Below are 12,311 nucleotides of genomic sequence, written 5' to 3' on the forward strand. Positions count from 1 at the left end.
TCCAAAAACCACTACAAATCACCAGCTGTGTGGTTCAACTCACATGTTAGCCCGCAAACAAGGGTGTAAATCATTGGAAAAAGAATGGCATAAAACTATGACCTTATTTGCTGGAAGAGGTTCAAAGAGACCACTAAGTTCTATCATAAAGCTAATGAAAGTCATGTGCTAAGTTCTTTGCTGTAAAACTGAAGATGATTCCGATTTGGCTAAAGAGATCTTTTTTATTGTCAAATCTATGTTGGACCCTCTACTCAAACCCCAGCGGTTGCTCCCTCAACAGACAGCTGCATTGAACTCACCAAATTCTTCTCTGAAAGTATCTGTGCTATTTATTCTTCCTTCTCTACAGAAGCCCAAAATGCCGCCTTTCATATAATGTCCCATAACATCCTTCTAGGCAAACTCCTTGCCTTTGGATCAACAGCAAAGCTTTGGAATGGCTAGCTTCCTTCTTAGAAGGCAGATGTTTTCAGGTTTATGAGAAGCCATTCTATTTCATGACTTTTCCATTGACTTTAGGGGTCCCACAGTGTTCCTTGGTAAGCCTGACCCATTTCAATATCTACATACGCCCTCTAGCTGATATTGTGGAATCTTTTGGTTTTACTATGATTTCCTATGCTGATGACACACAGCTGGTCATCTCTCTACCTCAGGATCAAGGCAACAACGCTGGGCAGTTAAGAAACTGTCTCTTGCCTGTGGTAGACTGGATGGTTAACAGCTGCGTAAAGTTGAACAGCAGCAAGAAAGAAGTGACAGTGTTGGGTAAAAACCTGCAGTTAATGGACCTCAGCCTGGTTGGAGGACACTCTTGGCCCCTTTCCTAGCTCAAAACTGATAATGAAAAATCTTGGGATCTGGTTTGATGACAAGCTATCTTTTGAACCCCATATTAGGAAGTTCTTTACCCGCTCAGTGGCATAACATAAGCCCCTGCGATGTGGCTGGGCCTGAGCTTCAGGGGGCCCGCTCAGCACAGGGCTCCAGACTAACTCCAGAGGAGGGCCCAGCCATGTTTTTTGCAGGCCGGGCCCCCTCAACTTTTGTTACGCCACTGCGCCTCCTGCTTTGGTCTTCTTAGGATCCTCAGGATGATTTTATAGACTCTTCCACCTTTCACACAGAAAACTGTGTTCCAGGCTACAATTACTTTGTGCCTGGACTACTTAATATTATTTATTCTGATGTTTCATTGACATTAAATAAAATGGCTATATGGGACCACTGCCTACTGTTAAAAAATGTGTTTTCATCATTCTCAATAGGGACGTAGTAGTAATGGTTTGCGACCAGATTTTAGTTACAAAACATCAAAACATACCATTCAGAGTTGGTATCTGAACAGGACGCACTAAACATGATCCTTCCAAATACTTTCAATAATGAGTCTCAAACCCAAATTGCGATTCGGTAACATTTTACTGAATCGTAATTAGTGCTTTGTACATACTAAAAGGTATATTTGTAATTGCATATAACACGATTATACTAATTGGACCGTTTGTGACCAAAAAAGCCACCGTACATCTTGCCCTTACTTTGGATAAGACCAAGGTAAAATGTACTAGGGCATGGCTGTAAAATATTTTTTACACTGAAGCAGAGGATAACCTGAAGAAAATATTATTTTCGATCATTCTGCTTCATGTACCTCACCTTTCCAATTTCTTTTTTTGTTTTATCCTTTACCTTGAATCTTTTGGGCCCCATGCATCAACCTAAAAACCGGTCGCAAACGGGCAGATTCGCAGAATCTGCCCCTTTGCGATTTGTATTTTTGCATTTGAGATGCATCATCCCAAATGCAAAAATCGCAATTTAAGGAATCGCTAAATTTGCGTTTACTTAGATAGCGATTGCATTTAAGGAATCGCAAATTGCGATTCCTTAAATGCAATGCATTAAACAATAAAATTTCGCGATTTAGTCAATACGAATCGCAAATTACTGTCAATCTAAAATTGATGGTCTTTTGCGATTTCTTTGAAAAAGACACTAAGGTGCATAAAAGTCACATGTTACACACACACATACTCTTGGGGCATGTGTGTGCGCAACATGTGGATTAATTGTAATTTCAGGCATGCCACTGGGTATCCTTTCGGAACCCTTGCACCCTTGAAATTGCATGTGCAATTTGCGAGTACCTATTGGGAACTCGCAATTTGCGCATGCAATTCCCATTCATTACTATGGGCCTCTGAGCATACAGGAATGATTGGGAATCAATTTCTTAATTGCGGCTCGCAATTTGCGAGTTGCAATTAAGGAATTTTTAGGAATCGCAATTTTTTTGCGATTCCTACATGCATAGGCAATAGCGATTCTTTTATTGTGATTCCTTTATTATCGCAATCAAGGACTTGCTATTGTCTATGTTGATGCATGTGCACCATTGTTTTTTCATTGTATGTTATAATTTATATTTATGTATAATAAATAATGAACAGACAAAAGAGGAAAGAGCAAAAGTGTGAGAGTAGGAAATGAAGAGGTGGATTGGAGAATGAATGAGTATAGATTACATGAGCAGGGGAAGGAAAGAGTCGGTGCATGGAAGGACACAGAAGAGAAAGAATTAGTTCTTGTTCTAGGTGGAGAATAATAATCGTGTAAGCGTTGTAGCACCACTGTAAAGAAAGGAAAGTAGCAGTAATCCCAGGAATGAGTGAGAGAAGGCGCAGAGCATGAATGCCTGAAAAGGAAGGAGTGAGTAAGGGAAGGGGCAAGAATTTGTGATTGATACATAGCTGGAGCATGCAACTATGAGAAGGAACGAGTGAGTGCAGTTCTTCTATATTGAGAGTGCAAAGCCTCACCCACACACTCTAGTCTGACGGAATCGTAGTAAAGCCCAGGCTGACAGAAGCAGTTGTACCCGGGTACTGTGTTCACACACTGACCCCCGCGGCAGATCTCCGAGCTGAACATGGTGCATTCGTCTGCATCTGTGGAGACAAGTAGAGAAAATAAAGCACAAGATATAGAACTATAAAATGTGGATCTATTTTTTGTTTAGTTCTACATTTGCTTATTTTATTCTTGAGTTGATTCACCAGGTGTCCGCATGCAATTAATTTGACAAATTACTTACCTCCTAATTGACTGTTATAAACTTTTTCATACAGGAACATCATCAGGCTCACCATATCAACAGATGTCTTAGTGCTGCCCCAGTAGCATGCCCAGTGATGCCACAATTGAATATACTCATTAAGCGTGTCTAGCTTGAGGATTAGTAAGAACTGAGACGGCCACCCGTTTCTGTCAATTATAGCTTTCACCATCCCACAGGGGAGGATACATTCAGGGTCTACCCACCTTACAATATTGTCTGATAGACTATCAAAGCAGACACTTTGTCAAAGTTTTGGAGACATCTTGGACAGGTGAGGGAGGGACTGGAACTAGGATGAGGAAGGGTAGACTTATGATGATCAGTGGCAAGTAACCACAGAATCCTTTAATGCTGTCATGTGTGCAACATTAATCTAAAATATAAGTTATAGAGCTTCCCATAATCAAATTTGCAAAAAAGAGTTCCATGTTTAGAGCTTGCAATATGAGATGAATAAATGTAGAGACCACCTAATCACCACCCAGAACAAAAACAACCATCCCCTTAAGAGCCCTGGATAAACTCTCCTATGTAATTTGAGGCAAGGTACCCTCTTCTTGTGCTACCCAAATGGCTGGCCATGCCCAACAGTAAGTATAACATTGTTTTACCCTTTGCTAGAAGCTTGTAAGCCATCAAAGATGTCTTCAATGGGTCTGTCCTTTACAGATAAACACAAAGTCATTGTTACATCTAGTTCCAGCAATAGCACTTCGTCCTCTGGCTGAGGTGATGGGGGAATAGTTGTCAAAACTATCATTTTATCCAGGAGGAAGTCTAGAAGTGTCTTAGACACAAAATCAGAAGCAATGAGGAGAACCAGAGCATAGAGTCTAAAATAGGGAGCAAAACTAAGTAGTATCCTCAACTCACCCGAATGTTGGCCCAATGTAATGGCCATCATAAACAATGTTCTGAGTGACAGGAAATATACTGCCATTTCTGGCAGAGGTTGTGTTCTAGAGGGCCTGCAGGGCAAATGGCAGGTTGTAAGCCTGAATAATTCACTGAACTGGAAGCTGGGACAACAGAAAGCTACCAAGGAGACAGACTGCATAAGATCCTACTCAATCAATCTCAACCCTGTCCCTCACAAAGTTCTAAGAAGTCCAACTGGTGCAAGCTAGAACCTTAAAGATGAGACCCAGAGGCCAAAATTAAACCGTCTTATAAATACTGCATAATTTTCATTTATATATTTATAAAGTTTTATATGGCGCGAACATGACCACCGAGGGTATCAGAGCACTTTACAGATTATGCAGCAAGAAGGGTATATGTAAACATACAGAGTCAACAAAGCGAAAAGTACAACATTTTAAAAAATGTCCAGCAATCACGCCAGCAAGGCCTCTGGGCTACAAACAGCAGCTATGGACCCCAGGTCAAGTAGGGAAGGCGGACTGAGGCAGATATTTCTTCATCAAGAGTCCTTTAACTTCCATTTTGAAGCGGACAGTGGAAGGGATCACCCTGACTTCGGGGGAGAGAGAGTTCCAGATCCTCGGCGTCATGCCTGAGAAGGTTCGATTGTATGTCTTTTTTTCTTGAATTTTTGTGGTTTGAGTAAAAGGATACTGCCACTTCTGGAGGCTCTTGTACCACATGAGAGCTCCAGTTTCTGGGCGAGGTACAGCGGGGTCTTGAAGTGGATGGCTTTGTGTGCCATGCATGCAATTTTCAACTGTATCGAGCTTCATATGGGAGCCACTTCAGGGCCAGCAGGTCCGGAGAGATGTGGTTGTCTATTTTAGTTCCAGTTATAAGCCTAGCAGCAGAATTGAGGGCCACCCTAAGAGGAGCCATTTTCCCTCTGGGAAAGCCACTCAGCGTTGCGCTGCCATAGTCCAGCTTTGCGATCACTAATGCTTGCACTGCAACCTTTAGGTCTTGGGCAGGGAGAAAGAGTTTGAGCTTCCTTAAGATGCTGAGTTGGAAATGTGCTCCTTTGGTGAGGGAGCTGATGTGCTTTTGTCTAATATAATACCAAGCGAGGATGCAGAGTCCACAAGGTGAGGTCTACAATTGACAGCAGTAAGCTGATTCAGCTATTGTTCCATGACCAGGGATTGCTTTTGGGGTGATATTAGGAGGAATTCTGTTTTTAGAGCATTTAGCTTCCGGTGGTTTCGCGTCAGACAGCTTTGTGTTTCCAGCAGGACTGCATTGAGGGACTGAAGGTCCTCAGGGGAGGCGATCTTCAAATAAAGTTGGGTGTCATCAGCATACATATGATAGTGAATGCTGGATGATTTCAGAATTTCTGTTAGAGGCTCCATGAACAAGTTAAAGAGTGTGGGAGAGAGTGCTGAACCTTGTGGAACCCCCAGCGTAACTGGTGCAGGATGGGACAAGGATTGGTTCACCATGAAGGTTTGAGATCTATTCAGGAGGAATGAAGAGAACCAGCTAAGCACCGGCCCAGACAACCCCATCCTGTGTTCAGGAGGTCAATTAGTTTATCGTGTTTGACAGTATCAAATGCTGACGAGAGGTCGAGAAGGATCAGTAGGCACGACTCATTATGGTCCAGAATTCTTAGCGCATCATCGAAAATATGTGTTAGAGCTGACTCTGTGCTATGGCCCGGGCGGAAACCAGATTGGCATTGTTCCAGGAGTTGGAAATGGTCGATGTGGTTACTGAGTTGGGCCAGCACAAATTTCTCCAGGAGCTTTGCCAGGGTGGGGATGTTGGAGATTGAGCGAAAGTTATGCAGGTACGTGGGATCAGCTGTTGGTTTCTTTAAGATCAGAGTAACTATCCCCGATTTTAGGCAGTCCGGAATATCCCCTTGCTGAAGTAATGCATTGACGATCTTAGTCCACAACGTTAGTAAGGAGGATCTCACTTCCGGGAAGAAGTTCGATGGCAGAGGGTCAATGTAATGATTGGAAGGTTTCAGAGTCAACAGTGTTTTGCGTGTAGTGCACTCATCCAGGGTTTGGAACAGACTCCAGGATGCATTGTTTTTTGGGGGGTTGGGATGCACAGGGTCAGAGATAGCCACGCCTAGTGAACAGAAGGAGATCTGTGGCCTGATCGACAGGTGGTCCTGGGCAGAGCGTAATTCAGTTTCGATCTTACTATACTTAGCAGTGAAGAAGTCTGCAAATTCTTCACAATTGGGCAGTGTCCCTTGACCCAGAGACACAGGGTTTGGATGACTATTGGCTTGGGACTTGATGAGTTTGAACAGATTTTTTGGAGGGTTTTTTGCTTGGTCTAGTTGAGTTCTGAAAAAGGTGGCCTTCGAGCATCTGATGCGTTTATTATAAATGCTTCTCAAGGATCTCAGGTGGTAGAGATGCTCAAGGGAGGGATAGGACCGCCATTGCCTTTCAGCAAGCCTTAAGTTTCTTCTTTAGAAATTAAGACTATCTGTAAACCAAGGTTTGGAGCGTTTAGAGGACATTCTTTTAAGCTGTAGTGGTGCAACCGAGTCTAGTACGTTCAGCATTGCGTGGTTATAGTGGGCCGTAAGGTCGTGAACATCAGACATGCTCGGGGAGAGGCAGGATGTTCTCGCAGACAGCAGTCAGATCTTGCGGGTTGATGTTCTGTAGGCATCTTGTCAGCTGTTTTGGGTTCTTGGGCTGAGCTTTACATGTTCTTACCTTATCAAGAATGCGGAAGGAAATGCAGTAATGGTCTGTCCAATCACATGGGAGGATCGAGTCCAGGAGGATGGAGTTGGGCTTACCAATAATAAGATCTAAGGTAGCTCCTTTGATGTGAGTGGGGCTGTCACATTTTTGGGTTAGGTTGAGGTCAAGAAGGAAGGATTTAAGGATATTGACCACAACATCATTTACATCGTTCCAGTGGAGGTTGAAATCTCCCAGGAAGATCTCCCAGGAAGATCATTGGGTCTCAAACCATCTCCTGAGTCATTTAAAAGAGTGATCTTGAAAACAGGAGTTTGATGTTCAAGGGGACCACACAAGGAAGAGGACTGAAACTTTCTCAATAAGATTACAAGTATTTCTGAAAAACATTTTCCCAAGTACTGGGCTAGATCGGCTTTAATACGTGAAAACTTAATGTACCTAAATTTGAGGAAAAAAGAGTAACGAGGAACATCTATTTATTTCTTGTACCACACACACCCTCTGGTTCTCTGTTATTTAGATGTTTTGGCTCCTTTGTTCGCAACATATTTCCTTTCTTGGCTGGAAAAAGCTCCCCAAATCATAGTTTTGGGACTTTTTTTAATGGTCACCTCTCCTTCCGATCTCACTTGAAATGTTCGCTATACTTGTAATGTTTGTATAATTTAAATGTGTAGTTTAACAATTTCAATACACCTCGATATATACATGTCTGTCCATATTTCTTGAAGGAAATCACCTGAAACAACACTGAAATGTTTTAGCTTTTGTGCAACATTTAACATTTTAATTCTTCTACATAGGGGTTCAATTCAGACTGCCTGTGCCTACTCGCTTTACTGTAGAGACCTTGTCACACTCAAAAACCAAAGGCCATCAAGCACTGCCTTTCATGTCCTATTCCAATGGTTGATGATAAGTGAGGTGGAAGGATCCATCCTGGACATCCACTCGTTGCAGGGGATATCAAGAGGTTGTATGCCAATATAAAGCAGATCACAATATTGAGAGTCACTACATCACAGCCACTTCCTTTAAAGTCACTAATCCACATTGGACACATCACAAACCTCAAGGCCAAAGGCCAAGTGGTTTGTAATTTTCACCAGAACCTGTATAACGGATACTGTCCTGCGCCACCCACAGCTCGACGTTCACAGCCTAGCACCAAGGTGATCGGTCGCCGATTCCACCCCCCTTCACCACGAGTTTCCAGATCTTGCCCCCCCCGCACTGACCCAGCCTCATCTTGTGCGTAGCAGGAGTCTCTGCACTGCCTCTTCAGGGGGCAACCAAGGAGGGGCTCCCAGCCAACACCCCCGTTAACTTGGGTTCAGGGCCACGGTGCGGACTCCATTGCGATATTAGGAAACGCTGCGCCTGATTTAAGCCATTCACCTCTGGTGCATCCGCCATTGCTGGATCGTTGTCCACTCTTGGGGGGGGGGGGGAAAGTCTTCCAGAATCGGGGCGGAGCGCTCTAGTGAGGGAAACTGTGCCGTTCTTTGGCTTCTTCGCTGATCGCTCGAGACACTGCGGATCTCTCAAACGGGCACCCGCCCCTCAGGCATGCTCCGAACGAGCGGCCTCCCGCCACGAGGGCCCGCACCCGGTACCTGGCCCAGTGAGTGCCGATGCGGGCCTCCATCAGCAAGGGGAGCCCCTTATCGCTTACGCTAGTGCAGGTGTGCGCTGAGCCTGCATCTGAGGCCGCTTGACTATTATGAGGCCATACAGGGAGGGCCCCCAGTCCGCCCGCTCGATCAGGTCATTCTCTATACGCCGCTGCGTCCGCCGATCTTACCACAATTCCATGGCCCGTCGATGCCGCACAGCCCCTCAGGTTGTCCCGGGCGGGATCAGCACTCAGTAGCGGATTGTCAGGGCCCTGCCCGCACACCCACGGGCTCCACTCAGCGGCAACACCTCTGCTCACAGCAGGTCGAGTCGGCGATGTGCTACTCGAGCACCGCCCATTCCCGCCAGGCCTCTCTGCGTTCTTTGCTCCTAGAGCCACAGTTAGTTCCAAAGGCAGTTCCGGGGCATTTTCTTCTGAATTTTCTCCCTCTTTCAGTATGGTATGTTTTCCGCTGGCACTGCAGATCGCAGCAGTGCAGCAACTGTCGGAGAAGTGAAGGATAATTAGGGCTCCTGTCGTGGCCCCGGCGGAGTTCTCTACCTAAGCAGCCATCTTGGATGACGCCAGGCCATGCCCCCAGTTTAATCCTAATTAACGTTAATTATATTATTTTCTTGTTTACTGTAACCTCTACTACCTAGTGACAGTGGCCATTAGGTAGTTATATAGTTATGTCTGTTTTTCCATAGACAGAGTGTTTTTTAGTTTGCTAATAACTTTAGCCCCATTTGACGGATCTTTCCAAAACTTTCCCCCAAAAATGTTTATCTACCTCAGCACCATCCTTGAAAGATTCAAGGTGATCCATCAAGCAGGGGCCGAGAAAAAAGGGGGGGTCTTGAAACGCAAAATCCCCATGCATTTTCCATAGACTTCTTTAGACAATGTTAGAACAAAAAATGCTGAACGGAATGACACCAAATTTGTCAAGAAGGTAGAAGTTTGTCCGTAGATTGTGCTTTTTGTAATTTTTGTGAAAATCCATTCAGTAGTTTTTGAGATAGTAAGGGTAAAAAAAATAGATATTTCAACGTCTGAGCTCACGGGAGCACCAAATAAAAAACAGAGCATTCTGATTGTCCCAGGGAGCTTTATTTCCTTTGGGCCATCTCGCTTCCATGGGTCTCTGACTCCAGCAAGAGTGAGCACTCTGATTGGCTACCACCAACATGAGTAAAATGTTGCTGGCATCAATTACAGGACTCAGAGACTTAGTGGCGGCCGGGCCACATTTAAATACCTAATGCCCCGGGGAGCCTACCCCCGGGGCTGATTTTATATAGGGGAGTGGGGGCTGCGTGGCCCTCCTTTCCTTGAGCCTCCTATGGCCCCTTGGATCCCACTCATGGGGCCAAAAACTGTTTATATGGGGAGGGGGGACACAAGCCCCCCTTCTCGAGCCACCTGGGGCCCCAAAGAGCCCACTTCTGGGGCACAAATGTGTGAAAATTGGGAGGGGGCCATGCGGCCCCCCTCCCCGAGCCAGTAAATGCCCACTTGTTCCCTCTTGAATGCGTTGTTAAAGGAAGGTAATTTACCATCTGAATGGAAGGCAGCACAGGTCATCCCACTACGCAAAAACACCAAGGCCTCTATGAAAGATCTTTCAAATTTGCGACCAATATCCCTCCTACCGCTCCTGAGCAAAATCTTGGAAAAGCATACTAACAAACATCTGTCAGCTCATGTCGAAGCGTCAGGTAGCCTGGATGTGTCGCAATCTGGCTTCAGGCCTAAATATAGTACGGAGACAGCCCTAGTGGCTGTCACGGACAACATCAGGCTAGCACTAGACAGAAGGCAATCCACTCTACTGGTGTTGTTAGATCTCTCGGCGGCTTTCAACACGGTCAATCACCAGATTTTGCTCAGGAGACTAGAGGAATCTGGGATAAAGGAAGAGGCCTTGCGGTGGATGACTAGCTTCCTTTCTGATCGCTCCCAGACAGTTAACCTGGGACCTTACAGGTCTAAGACCAAGAAGCTAACCAAGGGAGTACCTCAGGGATCTTGTTTAAGCCCTACCCTTTTTAATATCTATGTTGCTCCCTTGGCCGATCTTCTGAGGACATATGGGTTCGCGCAAATATCATATGCGGATGATACCCAGCTTACCTTCTCTTTTGATAAATCCTCCACAACAGCCCAGACCACCTTTTCTTCTGGCATGCTAGCAATATCTCAGTGGATATGTAACAACTTTCTCCAATTAAATGCCGGGAAGACATAGATTATGCTCTTTGGAGGAGCCGCATTGTTGTGGACACCAGAGTGGTGGTCAGGGGAGCTGGGTGTCTCTCCAGCCCCAAAGACATCAGTAAAAAACTTGGGGGTTTGCATTGAGCAGAGTTTGAACATGAAGGAGCAGGGTACCCATACGGTGAGCTCATTTTTTTATGTGTTGAGTCTGCTGAGACGAGTATTTCCTTTCCTCCCAGACCATACACGGAAGACTCTTATTCAGACATTAGTTCTGAGTCAACTCAACTACTGTAATGCTTTATTGATCTTGGCTAACGAGGCCTCGTTAGACCGCTTACAGGTAGTCCAAAATACAACGGCACGGTTGGTACAGATCATCTTTGAATCCACTGTTGCGGCAGCTGCATTTGCTTGCGGTGCACAAACGAATAAAATTCAAGGCTTGCTGCATCGTTCACAAGGCGATGTTTGGTAATGGTCCAGCATATCTCGCGGAGAAACTTAGCCAATATACTCCCCTTAGAGAACTTCGATCTAGCTCTAAATCCCTTCTCAAAGTTCCCTGGATTAATAAGTCCAGGACAGGGGGGAAGCTTTCTCGTATCCCATCCCTCGTAACTGGAATTTGCTCCCTATTAAACTGAGGCAGTGCTCGTACCATCTTCTTTTTAGAAAGTCCCTGGCAACATTTTGGTCTAGACACCTCACATAGTACCAGCACCTTCATGTCTGTCCACAAGCGCAGAGATACCCCTTTGGGGGTGATTCAGGCGCTATATAAATAAATAAAAGAATAAAAAATAAATAAAGGGAGCCCACCCCCAGGACTATACTTTTAAAGGAGGGGGCCTCAGTGGCCTTCCTGCCTGAGTCATTAATGGCTCTGGGGGCCAGCTAAGATGCTATTTGCCGGATAGCCCACCCCTGGGACATAGCTGTTTTCTTGCCCGCAGCAGCACGTGATGTATCAGTGATCAATGATGGCATTTGAGATGTTATTGGTGATGTCATAAATGATGTCACAGATGTCATGAGTGATGCCATATGTGAGTGCTACGCAGTGCATGACAGGAGAGTAAGTTATAGCTAGCATTGCTATCTATAACTGGAGAATTTCTGTGCTTTTTTAGTTCAAAACGCTGTTATCACTGACATATTCGCCTAACTATAACGTTACTTTAACCTTTGGTTTTTCAGTGAATTTCTAAGGTTTAGAAAAAAAACAGATCCTTTATTCACACCTAACTGTAACGTTACTTTAACCTTTGTTTTTTTAGTGAATATATATTTAGAACATTGGAATGATGAGCACTCCATTGAATACAATGGAGTGCTCCGGGTTTTCAAAAGCTGGTAGAAACCTGGAGAGCACCGTTCCAATGTTATTTTTCATTTCACAGCTGTTGCTGTGAACAAAGGCCTCTCGGAGCCCAAGGGGATTTAAAACCCCTCGGGCTCTGAAAGGCCATTGTTTCTACAAATTAGAAAATGTTGCCCTCTAGGAGTAGATTGTTCTAATAGCCTTAGAGCCCTCCGTAGCAAGCTCTATCGGTCTTTAACACTAGAGAGGGCCTTTAACGGCCAGTACAGCCTGCTGTGTTGGGCTCTAATATATGTATTAGAGCCGAAACGCATAGGTCTTTTTTTTTTTTGCCTCTGATGCACTCTGCACTTTGCACGTGTGAAATGGATAAATAATGGAGAAATAACACAAAGAAAAATAAAATAAAGATCA

The 12,311-nt window shown here is 44.7% G+C and overlaps 1 protein-coding gene across 1 annotated transcript in view; it reads right to left on the bottom strand.

The window, feature by feature from the left end:
- LTBP2 (latent transforming growth factor beta binding protein 2) overlaps positions 1 to 12,311 on the bottom strand; it is a 1,878,832-nt gene that overhangs the window by 205,953 nt on the left and 1,660,568 nt on the right. The window contains exon 28 of the mRNA XM_085626762.1: positions 2,826 to 2,954. Within this exon, the coding sequence (XP_085482888.1) occupies positions 2,826 to 2,954 (129 nt within the window). The remainder of the gene's footprint in view (positions 1 to 2,825; positions 2,955 to 12,311) is intronic.

The sequence above is a fragment of the Triturus cristatus genome, chromosome 9, assembly GCF_964204655.1.
Source record: "Triturus cristatus chromosome 9, aTriCri1.1, whole genome shotgun sequence".
Taxonomy (NCBI): Eukaryota; Metazoa; Chordata; class Amphibia; order Caudata; family Salamandridae; genus Triturus; species Triturus cristatus.